Source organism: Tyto alba, unplaced genomic scaffold (genome assembly GCF_018691265.1).
Source record: "Tyto alba isolate M040663 unplaced genomic scaffold, T.alba_DEE_v4.0 Super-Scaffold_44, whole genome shotgun sequence".
In the NCBI taxonomy this organism is placed as follows: domain Eukaryota; kingdom Metazoa; phylum Chordata; class Aves; order Strigiformes; family Tytonidae; genus Tyto; species Tyto alba.
This window is the reverse complement of record NW_024881320.1, coordinates 1776519-1795189: the sequence shown is the minus strand read 5'-3', so window position 1 is coordinate 1795189 and position 18671 is coordinate 1776519. Positions and strand designations below refer to the sequence as shown.

The 18671-nt window shown below is 42.5% G+C and overlaps 1 protein-coding gene across 12 annotated transcripts in view; it reads right to left on the bottom strand.

Moving 5' to 3' along the window:
* Positions 1–11: 11 nt before the first annotated feature.
* GIT2 (GIT ArfGAP 2) overlaps positions 12–18671 on the bottom strand; it is a 31909-nt gene continuing 13249 nt past the window's right edge. For 8 of the 12 annotated variants that reach the window (XM_042805600.1, XM_042805601.1, XM_042805602.1 and 5 more), the window contains 8 exons: positions 18360–18502; positions 17383–17532; positions 13915–14163; positions 12423–12512; positions 8023–8105; positions 7726–7908; positions 3627–3690; positions 12–2763 (listed from right to left, as the gene is read on the bottom strand). In XM_042805600.1, coding sequence (XP_042661534.1) covers positions 2551–2763; positions 3627–3690; positions 7726–7908; positions 8023–8105; positions 12423–12512; positions 13915–14163; positions 17383–17532; positions 18360–18502 — 1175 coding nt within the window. In that variant the 3' untranslated portion in view covers positions 12–2550. The remainder of the gene's footprint in view (positions 2764–3626; positions 3691–7725; positions 7909–8022; positions 8106–12422; positions 12513–13914; positions 14164–17382; positions 17533–18359; positions 18503–18671) is intronic. The other 4 variants (XM_042805608.1, XM_042805611.1, XM_042805609.1 and 1 more) reach the window with 2 other exon arrangements.

The following is an 18671-nucleotide window of genomic DNA, read 5'->3' as shown; positions in this document are numbered from 1 at the left end:
TTGCACGCTGAAAGGGTTTTAGCATTTTATAGTAATACTGTAAACAAAAGATTAAGTCAAAGTATTGTACAGACAGAATGACACTGATAAATACAAGTTTTGGAAAAAGGCAAAAAAATTTGTACTTTCCTATGCAGCATTTGGTAGAGAAAGAGCAGGTTTGTTTACAGGGGAAAAAGAGGAGATCTGGTCATAAGAGAAAAAAACCCACATTTGTTATTTCAGGTTGTTACAAAGCTGCTGCTGACCTGCAGTGCGGTAGGAGCTGTGGGCTCATCTCTGTGCTTCTCCTTAGCTCCTTGGTTTTGTACCACTCCGCCCCTTTGTGAAAAGCGCTGACTCAGCACGTGCTCACAGCACTTGGGTTTGACCCGCGGTGGCAGAGAAGGGCCAGTCTGGCACGGGAAACCCTAAAAGGGCAGGAGAGGGGGGGCAGAGCAGGAGAGCATGGCGGGGCTGGCCGTGGTTTTACACCTGGGCCTTCCAACAAGCTAAAGGGCCGATTTTAAAAAATCTGGAGCTAGTGTAGCTGGAACGAGGGTGTGCAGTTACCCCAGGGTCCATTTGGTTTCGGTCAGAAGCAAGTTTGGACAACTGCTAGCTCGGCGTTACCCTGCTTTGGAAATCGGGTAAGATATGTTAAAAAAAAAAGCACACGACGCTGTCCTGAGAGATTTAAAAATACCATCTGCTGCCTTTCCGTGATGCCAATTTAAGGAAAGGTTCCTAGCAGATTATCAACATAGTTAATTGCCAGTAGCATAATTCTGAAGTAGGTTTTACAAACGTCTTCTGCAGTTCTAATCCCAGCCTGGCTGCGTTCCCCTGCGTTTAGAGACAGTTCTGGAATTCAGAAGTGCAGAAAGGAAATAACCCCACGCTGCAGAACATCAGTTTACTGAGTTGTCATCTACTCTCTCCTTCCCTCCCTCAAACTTGCACTACTTTAAAAAGGGCCCTAATTACAACATACAGGAATCCCACAGTGTTATGGCACTTAGTGTTTATATATACACATACAAACACGATGATTTGAAGAGGAACCAACCGCTGAACTTCAGTTCATTTGTTCACCTAACTAGGGCACTTTTTCACCAGAAAGCCTTGAAAAGTGTGCGGTTTTGGCAGACCGCAGGCTGCAGCCTGGGCTGGGGAACAGCAGGCAGCCGTTTCTGACTCGAAGGGTTCAGTGAAAACTCAACGTTCACCTCGACAGCTGCCAGCGCCAGCCGCTGCAGCCCCCGCCGCTGCAGCCCCCGACCTCGCCCGGAACAGCAGCCAGCCCCCTGAAACACCACCACGCTGCCACATGAGACACAGGTGGAGGCAAAAATTAGTGATTTCCCCCCAACCCCATCCCCTGGAATTTAGACTTCCAAACCCCTCTCCTTTTTGGAATTACAGACTGACACATTTTTGGAATTTTTGTGAACTGTTACAAATGAAAAAAGCTGAAACACACATTGACATTTGTTACCCATCCACCTTTCTGACAGGCAGCCTAGCGTGGGTTACGCTGCAGGTAGCTTGTAAAATTTTGAAAGATTTGCATAAAACTTACTAGATAGAAGACATCTTTTCACATTTGGGTGTGCTGAGGTACAGAGGTTATACGCTATGGCAGACACAGCTGCTTTTGCACTGGCACTCTTGGACTTCCTTTTCTGCTATCTTAATTATCACAGAAATCTTTAGTGAAATTGCATCTTGAGTTACTGAGCAACGCTGCTGCAAACAAGACGGTGCCTTGAAGATGACAGTAAAATTCTGTAGGAAACTTAAGAATGAATTATTAAATGAGAAACAAAGGATAATATTTTAACCACTAATGCCCTAAAGTAACATCAAACATATATATTAATGGCATAGTGACAACTAAAAGAAATAACTATTAAGTTTCAAATTCCTTCCAAAACAGATAAAGTGACAAAGACCTTGTATAGTGACATGTAATAAGCTCGGATGCCCACAACTACTATTGTTTTAGCAGACTAAAAACATATTATTGCACAACAGTTGATATGGGAACAGATAATATTCGGCTCGTGCTGAGTTACCGGGACCACGACCTCCTTCCTGCCTGGCAGCAGTTACGGTCCTGGAGCCTTCAGAGCCCATTTTGCTGCAGGTTCCTCGCTCAGCGGCACCGCGGCACGCGAGGCTGCAGGACGGAGGGACCAGAGGGGAGGTTCTGCCCTCCGATACGTGCAGCTGACTTCAGGGCGGGGGGTTTTTTTGCAAGCGATACCTGAAAGCAGGAGGTGGCCCCAAGGAAACATCTAGCGAGAGCGTGATACAACGCTGGTACGCGATATTGGCTCAACAGCTATCTGCGACATGCGATTATCTGTAACTAAACTGGCAACACAGGCACAAAATAAGGCAGTGGGTTAAATTAATCATAAAATTGTTAGAAAACATGCAAAAATAATACTGAGTTTTAAAAAAAGTTTCTTGCCCCTTTAGTTTTTCGCATAAAAATTTGAATAGTTCCACACCTCTATTTGAAATCCAACCCTTAAAAAACCAGGCTAACAAGCCAAGTGTGACTCAGTTGTTGTTCTCTTTGGTTGTGATGGTAACCAGCTGTTTCGCAGCCTTGGCGATGTCGTAGGCGCACTGGATAACTTGCTGCGTGACCAGCTGGATGTCTGTCGTGGGGCACGTCTCCACGGGAAGGGTTTTTTTGCACTCGGATTGGAGTCTGTAGGCACTAGATGTCAGCAGACGCAAAGAAGTCCTTACCAGTTCAGATTTGGGTTTCTGGGAAAGGAAAGCAGAAGTTGGAACTAGACATAGCAACAAAACTGTTTCAGGATGGCTTTTAATTACTCCGTAGTGGTTCTTGGGTGTTCTTTAACCGGGGACATCTGCCTGGGCCCTGCCTTCTGCACACACCGCTGTGCTGCGACCGCCCGAGCCATCGCTGCTGCAGGGATGGATACAGCCAGTTCCCAGAATTTCTCCTCTCTCATCTCAGGGGCATTTCCAACTGCTGCCAGGCAGCACGCAGGGAATACAGCTTCATGCTCTCATTTAGGAAGTTACTCAGACAAACTTTCTAGTGCCTTTTCTACTGCTACCCAGCCCATGTCTTGGCTGACAAAAGGGTACACCAAGTACAAGACAATCAGTTCACGTAGGCACAACAGCATTAGATTTCCCTTGCAGTTTTAAAGAGGTAGATAAGGGTTTACAAAAACTTTATCATGGAGATTTCACATCCTCAATTTTCTGTGAAGGAACAGAACACTTTGGTAGATAGATAACAGATTTAAACATACCTGCAAGTAAGAAATCCAGGCAACAGCACTCAAATGGAAACTTGGGGGTGATGAGTCTAGCAAAATTCTTGTATAACCACGACTCCTCAAGATAGATGCAAAGTAGCCTCCAGTTTTGGAGGAACTGCATGCAATTCTCTAATTACTCTTAAACTTCAAACTCTAAGGCCTGGATCGATGCATTAGCCCTTCCCAATTGGCATGCTAATAAATACAGAGACGCCAGATGTGACAAGAACACCCAGTCACTGCTCCCTACCTTCAGCTTTTGGTTCTCATTTATGGAAGGGAAATCTAACACGAAATGAGGCCAAAACCATTTTAATGCTGGAAGGTACTCACTTTTGGGAACAAGGCTGCCATTTCCGTTACTGCCACGTGTATTCTCTCAGAGCACGGTATGTAGCTGCAAAAAGATGCAATGTAGTATTCATTATGTAAAGACTCCTTTCCTTCTCAATTTCACTAGTCAGTGGCTATTATTCTGAAAACAACTGAGTATCAAAACCCCTATATATATTCTAAAAATATCTTTGTAGGCTGCACTGAAGGCAACTGGAGTAGCTAATGCAACACACAATATGGAGACTCATAGCGTCTCCTCTGTGTTCCCAGCACACTGCAGCACAAGTCTAGATACAACTATGCAACTTCAGGAAAAGCAAGAACTTCACCTATTGTACAAAATTATTTAAATTTTCATTACTCTTCCATCAAAGTTTGTTTGAGAGAAGAACTTTCCACACCTATTATACCAAACATTGTTAGAAAAAGTCTCAATTTGTATGCGATTATGGAAACATGTGACCATGAATATTAACTGCCCATTAATTCACATGCTCACATTTCCTAACCACCCCGCCACCCAACTATTCAAATGCTAGAATTCATCTCCAAATTGTACAGAAAATTGCTCGGCTCCTTCTGCTTGATGTATGTACGATGACATATCGATATGTGTGGGAGAGCATGCCCAAGCAAACTGGTTCATGTCAGTCAGGCACAAGCGAAGTAAGAGTCTGCTGCTTGAGAATATTTAAACAAAATCCAGTGATACAGAGGTACTTTAGAAAAAAAGCAGGTTTTCCTCAGTGCAGTGTTAATGATCAAAAGCAGATTAAAAAAAAAAAAAGTTTGTATGTGGGATCTGAGTAATTTTAACTTGCTACCATTTTAGGGAAATCTCTACCCATTTGTTTTGAAAGAGCTCTTTCTCTGTAAGGCAAGAGACTATAAAACCAGACTACTAAAAGAAAAGTTTTTAAATGGCTAATGATCTAAGCAGCTAAAAATATCCAGTAACCTCTGAAGAAAAGTTAAAAAAACCAAAACTGCTTCAATTGATTTTACGCTTCAGAGTTGAATTTTGGCCATCCAAACACTTCAGAATAATTTGACAGCCAAGTGTTGGTATTTATAGGACTGTCTTGTCTGCACCTCTGAAGCAATGCAATTTGCCTCCACATTTTTTTCCACATGTAAGGTACAAAGTAGAAGCCTAATTTAAAAAAACATTTTGTACCTAAGTTACCACAACATAGTAAACCCCAAAAAACAATATTCAAAACATGCAGCAGCAAGACCTGAAGTCTGACCTCCATAAGCTTTTAACCCATCAGTTCTCAGCTACTCTGAGCCACCTCTGTGACGCTTCAGCTCTGCATGCTGGGGACACACCTGATTCCAAGGAGCTTTATTTCCCTCCCTGCATCAGTCCATTATCAGTTGAAGCCAGGGGTGCTGCACCATGCAGGTATATCCCTTTTCTCTTCACAAACTGGAAGGTTAGACACCTACCAAGAATGGGGTATGCCAAACTTCCAGTGCAGAATAGCTTGCTGATGAAACCCCTCACTAACAAGGCAGAGAAAGCCCTAAGAATAACTTGAATAAGAGAGACCAAGATTAACCATACATATTTCATAATATTTTCTCTCTGTTAGCTGCAAAGTTTACAGTATGTCTTGGAGAAATGGCCTTATTTTCTAGTCTAAACACTCCCTGTAAGTTCATGAAATAAGATGACACATTTGTTGAGTTTACACACATTCCAGTAAGACATCAGGACTATTCAAGCAGTGACAGCTTGGAAAAAAGAATCCATCACTGTAAGTAACTTGTGGTAACCTCTTCCTCCAGTCCTGGGATCTGTCACTGGCAATAACACCTGGGGTTAGAACCCGGAAGTTCTGTTTTAAAGAACATCTCACTTAAATTTCATTTTATTTTAGGTGTTAATAAACAGTATTTCGGCCAGGTTAGAAGATAACGCTGTATAAACACACATCTTCTTTCACTGATTCAAGATACAAGTGATCTCATTTGACACCCCGGCTGTATAAAAAGCTGAGGGCCTAAGCTGTCAGGTGTGAGTGTTGCATGTTGGGAACCAGGAAACTTCTGCTACTTCTGCAACACTGCGCAGCAGCAGCAGCCACACGTTGTGCTGTTAGCTGTCGTAATTTAATTTATCTTGATGGACAATATAAACAGAACAGACAAGAGAATCTTTTACACTAGAGGCAGTTACAGTTCCAGGCTGTGATTCTGTTCCCTGTTAAATCAAGACCAGGAGCTTCAACTGAACAGGTGGTATCACAGGTTTGTAACTCTCTGTACTGGCCATCTGCAGTTTTTCTTTGTCATTCGAAGCGTTTCACGCAAGGAGGGTGCGTGAGGGAAAGAGGCAGCAGAGAGAAAGAGAAAGGACACTGTGCCTGGGAGGCAGGGGCAGAGGGCAGAGCAGCAGGAGGCAGGCCGGGGCTGCTGGACAAGCAGAGGCTGCAGGGCAGCAAGCCCGCACACTCCCAGGGTGTGCTCGGCCAGCTGAGCACAGCAAAGGGAACGGGAGAGGGCGAGGGAAAAAAAAGAAGGGGTTTCATTAATAGATGATACTCTTGCATCATTTTATTACTCTCTGATTATCTATGCAGTGTGTGATTTTCATCTACAATGTTCCCACATGGAAGATGTACTACTACATGGCTAAGTATCTCATTTTGTTAAGGAAGCGTTCCCCTATTGCAAGAAGAGGACGGTGGAACAAGCCTGTTCCACCTCCTGCGTGCCCCAGGCTGTGCAGTTCTCAGCCCACTGAGACAAGGCAAGGGAATAGGAAAACAAAAACCAGCAGCTTCACAGCTCAGTGTTTTGCAAGATTATACTCATTTAAGTACTGGCAGACACCCCACTCCATGCACGGTACAGAAGAGAAAACAAAAAAGAACGTAACAGGTTGTTTAAAAAACTATTGAATTTAACAGCAAAAGCTAGTTACGCTGCATTATTTCTTTCAACTTTTTTTTTTTTTAAATATAATTCAAATTCTGTAAACTGTGATATACGTAAAAACCCAACTCGCTTAAAACTTCTCTTACTGTTTCTTCTCTGTGAGAAACAAGTAGCAAGGGATTGCAGTGGAAAAGGTTATGGAGAAGGGCAATGAGCTCAGCACAAACACGTTAGAACTCGCCATTCAGCATGAGGAGAGGCCGCGCGCTGTCCCTTCTAAAAATAGAAAATTACAAGAAGGAAAAAACACAGAACAAAAGTGGCCCCATTGTTGTGCACTTCTCTCAGCAAGGCAGGAAGTGAGGCCTTGACATAAATCGCCAGCTGCTTCTCACAAGCAAAGGCGGGCACAGAACTTGGGATGGGAGGCTGAGTGTAAGACCTGCCACCCTGCAAGTTCAGATTTTCTGGAGACCAAAGCTGTTCCAGACCTAAAATGTCTTCGTTCCTGGGAAGACATAACTTTTATTTACAGTCTTCTACAAGAGTGGTGCGGGAGCACCACCTGATGATCAGTCAAGGGCAGTATCATTTTTACTTGCTTACAACTATTCTTAAAATTAATTGTGTTGGCCCCAAAGTTCCTTGAGAGCTGAACCTGTGTGCTACCCGATGTGCTGGTGAACAGGCTCCCCTCACTCAGCTACATCTGTGTCTAAACTCAATAGCTCAACAGAGCTTTTGCTGGTATGTTATCAGTACAAAAGCCAAACTCGCCCTGCCTCCACAATTTTTTCCTGAACCTTGGTGTTACCACCACACTTCTGCAGGGTGTCCTCACCTAAGGACACGGAGGTCCGAAGATCCAAGAAAAACTTACACCAGGTTCCCCGCAACAAATCTGATTTATAGCTGAAACAACAGACCCTTCGCAGCAGGATTCCACGAGCGCCAGCTGCGGGCAGGGCAGAGCAGGCAGCAGCCAGAGCCCACTCGCTGGCTTTTTGGGATGGAAGCGTGTGTTTGCACCGCCTGCGCTTGTTACTTGTGCCTGCTCACCCCCTGGCACTCAGTTCAGTACCGGGAAAGACCACGGACCCATGTGTTTTGTAGGTGTGAAACCAGCATCTCCAGTGTTAACGTGGGGGGTGGTGGCTGTACTTCCGAAAACACCTTGAAGGATTTTCCTTTTCCAGCACTCACACCTTACCTGTCATGCTTGTTCTCTTGCGCTGCTCGCAGCAGCTCCTGAATATTCTTAGTGATCTGCTCGGTTTTCCGAATCACATCTTCTGTACTGGGCAAACTGGAGCTGGGGGCTGTGTCAGAGTCTTCAGGGATGGATCCCTCCCCCTGCCAAACGACGCTCCTCTGCCGGCCCTTCCGGCCTGACCTGCAAAGGAACAAAGCAGAGGTTGGCCCCGCGGGACAGCACTGGCTGCTCACACAGCTCCTCGTCCCCTGACAGCGCGGAGCTGCGCCGTTAGCTCTGCATCACCGCGCCTACCCCGTCTCCTCCAGCTCCAGGGCGGCCGTGGGATTATCGTAGTCGCTCTCGGACACGCTGCTCTGCTTCTCCAGCTTTGAGGCCTGCAACGAATATAGACTTATTTCAGCATTTTGTAGGAAGGAAGAGCTCCGAGCTGTGGCAGCACCACGTCCTGCGTACTCAGGCTTGCTCTTTAGCACGACAGCCCCTACCCTGGAGCCCGGTGTGTCCCCCCGCCCTGGCTGGGCTCCTGCTGCCAGCTTGCACCCATGGTCCTGGGTGCTGCCAGCATGGCATCGCCCCACCAGACCTGAAGGAATGGCTCTGCCCCGGCACCCCGTGGGGCTGCGGGGAGGGACAGACGGGCCACAGCACCGCGTCCTTCCCCCAGCTGCTGAAACTGCCAGGTGGGCATGGAGAGGGAGGCCAAATGGAGAGGGGCAGGACCACCAAGGAGAAAGAGAGGCCAGACCAAAAGCAGGAGGCTGTAAAGAGAACTGAAGGAGCACGAGGTGGGAGGCAGAACCAAGTGTGAGAGGCCTGTGGTGGAGTAGAAACCAGATCAAGCAGGGAGGGGTCTGACCCGGGCGTGGGGAACCCACTGCAGAATGGGATACCAAAACAGAGGCTGAGGACTTGCAATAGGGAAGCAAAAATAAAGACAGGAGATTGAAATGATGGCGGGAGGCTCACTGCAGAGTGGAAGCCAAACTGTGGGTGGAAGACAAAAGGGCCTGTACGAAGCTGAACTGACAAGACTTGGAGCCCACTGCAGAGTGGAGGCTGAAATGGGGAGAGCTGAGGCCCACTGAACACCTGAGAGTGACACAAAGTTGGAAGCCTGAATAAGTGAGAGTTGTGGCCCGTAGCAGACCGTGGGATGAAGCAAGGGTGGAAAACCAATTCCATAATGGAAGCCGAAACACTGGCAGGAGGCACGCAAGGAAGTCTAAGCCAGACTGATCATTGTAGACCCACTGCAATGTGGGAGGCTGAACCCAGAGTGGAGGCCCAGAGTTGACTGGGAGGTCAAGCTGAGAGTGGGAGGCACACAAGGAAGGGGAGGTCAAACCTAGAGTGGCTGGATCGTGGCAAAGGGGAGGCTGAAGACAGAGCTGGAGGCTGAACCAAGTGTGGGAGGCCCGCTGCAGAGCGGAGGCTGGACCAAGCACGGGAAGGCCCCATTGCAGGGTGCTGCTCCAGAGGGTGGAGGCCATAAACAGAGCCAGAGGCCCAGAGTTTTCCTGCTCTCCCCTTCACATGGCATTCCCCGGGGAGATACAGGGACTGTGTCTGCACCAGGAACCGGAGTGCCGCCCGTTCCCCGCCTCCACACGCATGTGCGTCCTCCCAGGTGCAACAGTAGAACACCCATCACCTCCTCCCCCCATACACACCAGTTCTGCACCTCCCAATAAAGCATCCAATCCAGGGGCAAGGATGATGCTCAGTTCTTTTACCTAAAGACCTTTTCAACTTTTTTTTTTTGTTTGTTTTTCTTTTTTCTCCCTGCGGATCCTGACATACAGCCTCCTGTGTCAGGAAGATTCAAAGCAGACTTTCAGACAGAGCTAGGCTCCCTTCTCTGACCTGGTTTAGCCTTCTAGGACAGTTTATGCCCAGGCAGTGCAACATCCCAGAGGTTTATGCTATGAATACCTACTGTCAGGCCGATCTCTGCAATCCACATCATTTTGCAGTCTGAAGCCCTCAGGCACACTCCCATCCTCAGCCAGGCCCCAGGATCACCACACACCCGCCTACTCCAGACTTAAAAGCTCATCAGGAGTGCCTACTACAGCTCGTCCATTTGCAGGTACGCCACACCAGTGTCACTCCACATACAGATCAGCCTCTGCATCAGCTCCCACCCTAGTCACAGCCACTGCTCAGGTAATGGGGTCCTTCGCAATCCCTGTTGAAGAACCAGACTTGGCGCTCTGCAGAAGCTCTGAAGTCAAGGTGAGGGAATCTCAAGCATTAGACTGTAAGGGACACTTTCAATTTGCATCCTTGGTCCATACACTTTGGAAATAATACTTCTACCTCGAGGACAGACCCAAAATGTGACTAGGAAATAGTTTTCATTGGTTAAGATCCAGTATGTTTGTTAAGTGCTCATCTAATGTTAAAACCAACAATTCTTAACACTGAAGCACCTGGAGTTATGAACACTTTCCACTCATTTTAAAGCTACTCTGCACAGAAAGAAAAAACAAGCCTTTTTTGAATGCTCACCTCTCAGGTTAGATAGTAAAGATCAATTGTAAAAGTGACACACATTTTGAAGATATGAAACTATTATGTGTAGGGTTTGACCCTTTCCTTCTTCCAAACGTATAGAGAACAGTACAATTAGTGGCAAAGCACTATACTGTGGTCAGAAATACAAATGACAACAATAAGTTAGAAGAATAGGATATTATGGATTTGATAATATAGTAATGGAATCCGTGTAGAGTAATATCAAACAAACCAGACTTCTGCAAGTTTCTAGCACTGCACGATACTGCTATCAGCTGCAGCCAACCCAGATTTGCATTCCACCAAGCAGGATATTCCCTCCCAAGTTTTATCATCCAGCCCTACTTGCAAATCTAGTATTTACTCGACCGAGATGTCCAAACAATGTACAGTCAAATGGGGACACAAGGATTTAAAAAGCAGGTTATCCTAGCAGCAAGAGGCCAGAGTATGACCATTCAATATTTAAACCATAAACTTGTTTTTTTAAAAAATTTAGTATTATATAGTAAAATTTGATTACAGACTCTGAAATTCTTGTCCAAGAAACGGAACGAGACCATACTCATTTCATTATATTAACCACACAGACAAAGCAGATCAAAAAGAGAGAACTTTTCTTGAAAAACATTTTCAAAATCAGTTAAGTCTTGAAATATAAATACGACTATCTTGAGTTTACTCTCAGAGAGTCTTATTTTAATATAGAAGTAGACAAAGCCTAAATCTTGAGCATGGCATACAACAAAATGGGATAAGCTACTCATTATTTGCTAAGAAACGAGACATAAACATCTAAAAACAGCCCAAAGGACCTGGTATCGGTATTTGCATCAAAGTTAAAGAGGTTTAGTCAGAACAAGACCTCGAAACATAGTCGACCCATTCTGACGACGGAGAATACTTTCTGCAAGCAGTGCAAGCTGGTAGCTCAAGCTGGTCAAACTGCAGCGTGAAAGCTATGGGCTGTTCACCTCCAGCATTCATCAGCGTGTGACACGTTAAGCTGTACCTGCTCAGGGTCCACTACTTCAGTCGCAGCCCCTTCACAGCCAAAAATTAATGTTATTCTAGAGCTGCAAATGCAATGTGCTTCTCTCTTCTCTTGAATATGTAACTTGCAATTAGTTCAAGGATCCCAAATAAAACATAGTCTAAAAAGAGGCTGTCACGGACAGACTAATCTATCAAGCTGTTTGCCTTGCTACATGTGTCCTTTTTCATGGTGGCATTTTACGCTCATTTCTAGCAGATGAGTTTGAGTAAGACCAGACTAAAGTGTCTCACTACAAAAAGAGAACAGTGTTCAAAAATGTTTAAGCAGCTGAACAAGGCTTCTTCTAATAGCTAATAGCTCACATATGAGGCCACACCAAAGACCGTGTCTTTGGAATAATAGAAACTTACAGAATGCATTTAATGTTTCTTGGTAACGCTGCAATTCTTTCCTAGAGTCTGTACTGCAGCTAACAAAACCGCTAAGAACAAGGTTTTGTAGGTCTTGATGGTACACCAATATAAGCTTCCTTTATACACTCTCAGTGTCTTTCATCTTGCCCTGAAAGGAATCTTGCTAAAAGCAATTCCTGCACCCTTTCATTCTTCTGTCAGGCAAGGCCAGCAGGAAGCAGGCTAGCTGATCATGTATCAGTGGGCAATATGAATGGCTGTTTGGATGACTAAAGAACTAATTTCAAACAAACTAATAAACATCTGTAAGATAAACGGTCAATCAGTACCACTTTGGAGAGGTGCAAACTGACAGCCCCCAAAGAAAGCAGGCTTTAAAGCAAGGACCCAGAGCTTCGTACATCTCATGCAGTGCGTTTTAGTCAGTAGGAAGAGTTATGTACTGGCATATGAAATATCAGTGAGTGCCTGCCAAATTACTTTCCAAACAGCAACCAACTTGTCTCCTAACTGTTCTCAGTGTTATGCAGTTCAACAAGGGATCTGGAGTAACTGGTGTTAAATGCTAAAGGTTTTAGCTGTTGTGAAGTTAGAGAGAGGCACGTATCCGCAGCACGTGGCAGAAGAAACGGAAAGTGATGAAATACTGCTTCATGCAAACATGAAGGCTAGTCAGCATAAAAGGGGAGAAGGTAGAGGCATAATGGCTTCTAGGGAGATTGCCACCTCCTCCAGGTAAAAGACCAATTGGGAAGGTACTTAACCCTTCGTGTGCTTTCATCCCTTGACCAGGAAAGCGTGGAGGGGAAGGAAGGTAGAGATGAAGAGGAGGTCACAAACGCACTCCTCCCGATCTAAAAATGGGAAAGAGAAAAACACTCGGGAAAACCAAAAACAAAACACAAATAAATTCTTAACTGAAATAAAGGAACATTCTTAAAAACATGGAGATGTCATAAAGCAAGAATGATTTTGAGAACGTGGCTAAGCCTGAGTGGACTTAATTCTTTCAAAATACAACCGAATTCATGTTAATTCTAATATTGATTTTCCAGAGGTGCTAAATGCCACAGAGAATAAAATACATTCACCACAATACCAAATTAACTAACTCCATATAACAAATCAATGCTTCAGAACTGCTATTTCTATCTAAATTTCAAACCAAATGACCAAAGGACCTATAAAAAGCACTGTCATGTTTTGCAAATGTTGTCACATACAAAAGAATTCTGATATTTCTTGCTGTCAGAACTGCCTTTATATCAGCATGACAATATAATTTAAAATTATCTATATTTCATAGTTTAAAGTTCTTATTGATTTAATTGAAGGCAGAAAAAACCCCGGCATACAAATTTCTGCACTGATTCCCTGATGCATTCAACTGTCATCTTTGGAATGTGCATGGAACATTTGCCCTCCTTCATGCTGGTCAAAAAACCTGTTAACATCCAAATATGTTTTAAAGGGCTTAATTATTTATCTGGAAGGAAATACAAGATAGTGCTACCAACAGGAAAATATACTGAAACAAATCCACAAATGTTAAATATGTGCCTAGAAAATACTGTCCATTATTCCTGCCTACAGGGCAGTCTAAAAAGATGCAACAAAAAATTAATAAGCACTAGTGTGTGTTGGATCACTCATCTATAGTATGAACACATCAGTGCAAAATCCTTGTGGCTCATACAGAACTAACTCCCTCTCCACTATTAGTGTATCATAACATGAAAATACTAAACCAGAAGAATCTGTTCAACTAACAGATCTAAACCATCTTCAGCCTCCAGTTCCACAATCTGAATGAGAAATTGGTGGCCTAGTGAAAATTTAGCTTCAATTTTATTTTTGAAAGGTGGTTCTGAAGTTCCACAAACTGGCACATGTCCGTATATCTCAAGAAAGAATCCGTGAACCTTACCTACCTTCTTGGAACACTATTCCCACCCACCCATCCTCCTGGTTTTCAAACAGCCACACATTGATATTTGGCATATACATTGTGGTTAAAAGAAACAGCTGAGCAGAAGCCAAAAGCTCCGGTTTACATATTCCAGAACTGTTATAGCTTTTACTTCTCAAAACATCAAGCTCCTGCAGACATGTTAATACAGCAAACATTAACAACTCTTACAGTTCAAATTCACTCTGAAGCAGACAGTTGAGCAGCTTTGGTAAATGAGCATAGCTGGAACAGACAGAAAAGCTGAACACAAGAAGAAATGCAGAAGCATCAGCAGTTTTACTTACATGTGGAGGGAAAGGCTGCAGTCTTGTTATGCTTTCTTCTGGGTATGTGACCTCTCCCATGGGGAGGTAGGGTTTCTGACCTGATCCAGTCTCATACATGGACATGGGTCTGCTACCCCGTGCAGATGGTCGCCGCTTTAAAGAAGAATTGTTGGTAGGGTCTGTGTATTCAGAACCAGTTTGGACCTGATATATATTGGTTGTGGCCTGTCTTCTGAGGTTGGTATTTTCACTCTGTAGCGTTTGAAGCTGAAAGAAATGTTTAGCAGTGGGACTTTGTTTTTCTAACAGCAAGCGTCAAAAGCAAACTGACTATACAATACACGCTTGTCAGCTTTACTAGTAAATCCAGTTACTAGTAGCTGGGGTTTGATTTATTTTTCCAAATCTACTTGACCTGCTTAGTATAAGCATAGAAACATCTATGTTCCAGATCTGGAAATATTTATGTGCTGATTTCCAGCACTTTTTGCTGGGATGCAAGCTAAATTAGATCTCGAAATTGTCTGTTGTAGTTAAAAACACACAATCCATTTCTTCCAGCCTGGCTGTACTGGCACATGAATCGTGTAATATAAGGAGGTTGTGGGGGGAAGGACTGCCAACAAAACAGTTTTTCAAGTATAGTGATCCATTTCAGCAGTCAGTACAAGAACTTAAGAGAGGACTCTAACATAAGGCCCATGAAATCTGAAAATGCCAGAACTACAGCACAGACACCAGAGGCAGCGCAAAGAAAACTAGAGCTTGCTCTGCAAAGCAAAAGGAGAGTTTAGCTTACGAAAATTATCTGCTACTGCTTTCTAAGAAGCCAACAAGAAATAATTTTAGAGCTTTTTAGTATGTATTTGATGGATAGTAAAAATGCAACATTTCTCATTTTTTTTGTGGAGTTACTCAAAGTAAGTTTGCTATATTAACACATCCTAAAGAAAAGATGTAAAAAAAGTCGGTATCAGCAATTCTCTAACAATAATTGAGTATAATATTTCAAACAGCTGATGGCCTTTTAAACTGGAAATGGCATGCTTAGTACTTGATTTACTTTGCATCACATGAACCTTCAAGAACATTATCTCTACCAAAAAAAACTTATTTTGCCTAGAGCACTTCCCAGAATAGAATGTGAAGACTTCTATCAAGATAATTTATGCTTTTTTTCCCCACTTTGTGTGCTCTGTAGTAAGATGTATCAAGTCTTAAGATTTGAGGATAAGCCTGGAGCCAAGCCACCCTTCAAAAGTTTGACATTAGAGGGAGTTAAATAGGTCAACTTCATAGTCTCCTTCTTCCAAACTTCTTCATTTTATAAACTTGCTTTTCGTGCAGTTTTAGCCAACAGCTAATGTAAACTCAGACATAAATCTTAACCACCTATAAGCACCTAAAAAATCTGTAGGCATAAAAATAACCATTAGAATGCCCATTAAAGTAATGGAACTATTTTCATTTTTATTTAGGAAGAATCTAATCTAAAGTGGCAGTTATCAAGTGCCTCTTTTTTAATTAACATCGTTTGCTTCGTAATTGGCATGCAAAAGATTAGATACACAGTTGGCTAAGAAGGTGAGATATAAAATGGATAGACTTTTTTAGTTTATAAACTTCAAAGCCCTTGCTTAGAAAACAATAAAAAAAGAAAAAAAAAAGAAAAAAAAAAAAGAAAGAAAAAAAAAAAAGAAAGAAAAATAAGGCATTCTTGAATGACTTCTAATACAACAGATTCGATGAAGTAGTACAAATAGATTGGTGTCTTGCCACAAATAACCCAGCAGAGAATTCCCATATTATACTGAAGTTCCCAGCAGCTCAGTGCTAAGACAGCTCTGTGCCCTGCTGCCTCCCATCCTGCATTCTGCAGTGGCACACGGCTGGGTCCTTCACCAATCCAGAGCCGCTAAACACTGAGTTAAAGAAGCCCCATCACTACATACATCATCAGGACACAAAATTAGTGCAACTTGTCTCCAAGGTGAGCAAGCCCTGGCTATGTCATCTTTCAAAACAAGTTCAACTGCAGCACAGCAATGATCTCTCTTCTGCTGCATCACATAAATATACTGAAGTCTCATTAATTCATAGGCCCTAAAGATTTTTATTTAACCCTAAATAGAATATATCTTTTTAAAGAAACTCAATAGAAGTGAAAAGTTAATTCAGTTGATGCAGCGAAATGCTTAACCAGCAAGGTTTACAAGACCAAGGAAACACCCTGAGCTCTCTTCGGTTCCTCTCAGCATTCATCATGCCAATAGATCTAAAAGGCTGAACACAACTGTAAGAGAAGGATGGCACTTAACAGAGATTCGAATCTGCTCAATTCGCCCGGCCTCAGATGCTAAGAACTCAACAATTCCCTCTGCTCAACAAACCATCAGCCTCTCTACCCCAAAACAAAGAGGAGACAGGCTCTCAGCACAGGTTCACCTCTGCAGGAGCACAGCTTGAACAACCTTCTCTACAGGGAGAGAGCTTTCTACAGCACATACTGTAAGTCTTGCAGTACTGTAATTATTTGGAAAACAGGATTTTTAATGCTAGGTAAAGGAATTAATTTGGGGAAGCACCCAGCTCTTTCTAGGCTAGATGACAGACAGGATAGTGAACTCAATACAGACATGAAGTCTCCTTTACCCCACAAAAATCTCTATTTACCAGAACACTGGCAAAGCATTCAACGAATTGTTGGTTTGTTTATATAAGGATTAGAAGGTCTGGCTTCCAAACTGGGTTTTCAGAGGTTTAAATTCAGGATTTTAGCAAAAATGGTCAGTTTTCTGTTTGTATAAGACTATCCATACATAGTAACACATATTGTAAATGAGATACCTCTACCATTTCCTCGTCTAGACAAAACCCACACTGAAGGTTTAAAGCAGTAATTGAGTTTACCACTATATCCTTTACATGCTATTTCCAATGGATTCAAACACAAGCAAACAAATAAATCTTGGACTCCTGGTATACAAAAAACTTTGTATTGTATTGCCACATTTCAGATTACTTTCTCCTGCCAAACCGGATTGGAATTTTTGTTTGCCTTCATTCCAGCTAGGCTTATTAATGGAAAAAACCCAACGTATTTACTGGAAAAGATGGAAGTACAGTATATAGGTATGCGCACATATGTAAGATGTGTGCTAGCACTTACTTTCTCATTGTTGAAAACTGGTTATCTTGAAGCAAGACAGCAAAACCATAAAAGACTTGCAACAACTGTCTTGTCACTTGGAAAACTGATGTCAAAGTGAACTAAGCAAATCATCATCATCTCCAAGAAAAACTACTCAAAGTGTCTGCTGCACATACATGTTTATAGTCTCATCTGATTCCAAAGCAGCTCCATTTTAAAATAAGTTTTCTCACTGTCCTGGTATTGGGTTACTGCATCTTCAGTTTCAGCAGTTTTATTATGGTCAACTTAAAATACGTCAAGAAATTAAGGGGTTACACAATTTTGCCTGTTACCTTTTTCTGCATGATTCTCAGCTCATCACTCAAGTTGATGTTCACTTTCATTAACTGCTGAATCTTTACCTCAGAAGCCACCAACGCATTTTTAACTTGCATATATTCTTGGGCCGTCACCGGTCCATCTGACAAGTCTGAATCCAGGCTCTACAAACAGTAAGAGAACAATACTTACATCACTGAGAGACAGGTTACCAAAAGAAAACAAGACAATAAGATTCCAACAGCTTTTCATGTACTTACTTTAAAGGAATTACAGTTCGAATTAAGTTCAAATTAATAAGATCCATTCATTAAAATAATTTCAGTCCAATATAAAAAAAATTTTATGTCAGTCAACTCTTAGCTTCTCTATGCACAAAAACATCTGGCTCAGCATTTCAGTGATATGATACACTCTTGTAAGGATTTTTTTTTTTTTTAAGTATGAAATAAAGAACTGGAAGGTCATAAAAGACAGGATGTTAAATAACCAGTGTGCACATTACCAGGGCAAATTAAACTAGAACTACCAGGTTTACTGCCCCTTTTTTACCATGCTACATTATTTTCAGGAATGGTTTAAAACACTCAGTCACTATTGGTCTAACTATTTCTTCAGCAGAAGGCAGTACATGTTTGTGAAATACCATGGAATCACTGATTAAGAGTGTTTTGGTAGATCCAATTACTTCATTGGTGCAATTAGATCTATACCTTAACTCCAGGCATGCGCAGTGGCACACATTACTTTTCCAGAGGAGTACTTTATTTACAGTATAAATTCCTGAAGTCACAAGACTTAGTTTTGTTGAAGCTCATAAACTGAGGCATGATTCTGAAATTAACGTGAAAATTATTTTTTTTTAAATTTGAAAAATTATTTGAAAAATTTGAAAAGCTATGCTTGTTAAATCCCCTCACAAGGGGAAAGATTCAGTGCAGATTACCTTTATGAATAAAATTTGGTGTGTGTATAAATATTTCAAACCTACCTTCTGTCTGCTTGATTTAGCTGCATTTGTTTCCAGATCTGTATCTTCATCTGAAGCAACGCTGTCATAATCAGGCTGGTCATTATCCTGACTTTCACTACTATGCTGATTGCTGATTGATTTGAGTATCAGTTCCACATTTTCTGTAGATCAACATACACCATTTAAAAATGTGCTGGTAAGTTTGGAGAAGAAACGGAATTGCATACTTTAAAGTAATTTCAAAAAAATAAAATCAGAAAAGATCTTAAATGAGACAAATCAAAGACATGCCATAATAAAGGATCATTTGAGTAGCCCAGTTCAAAAAAA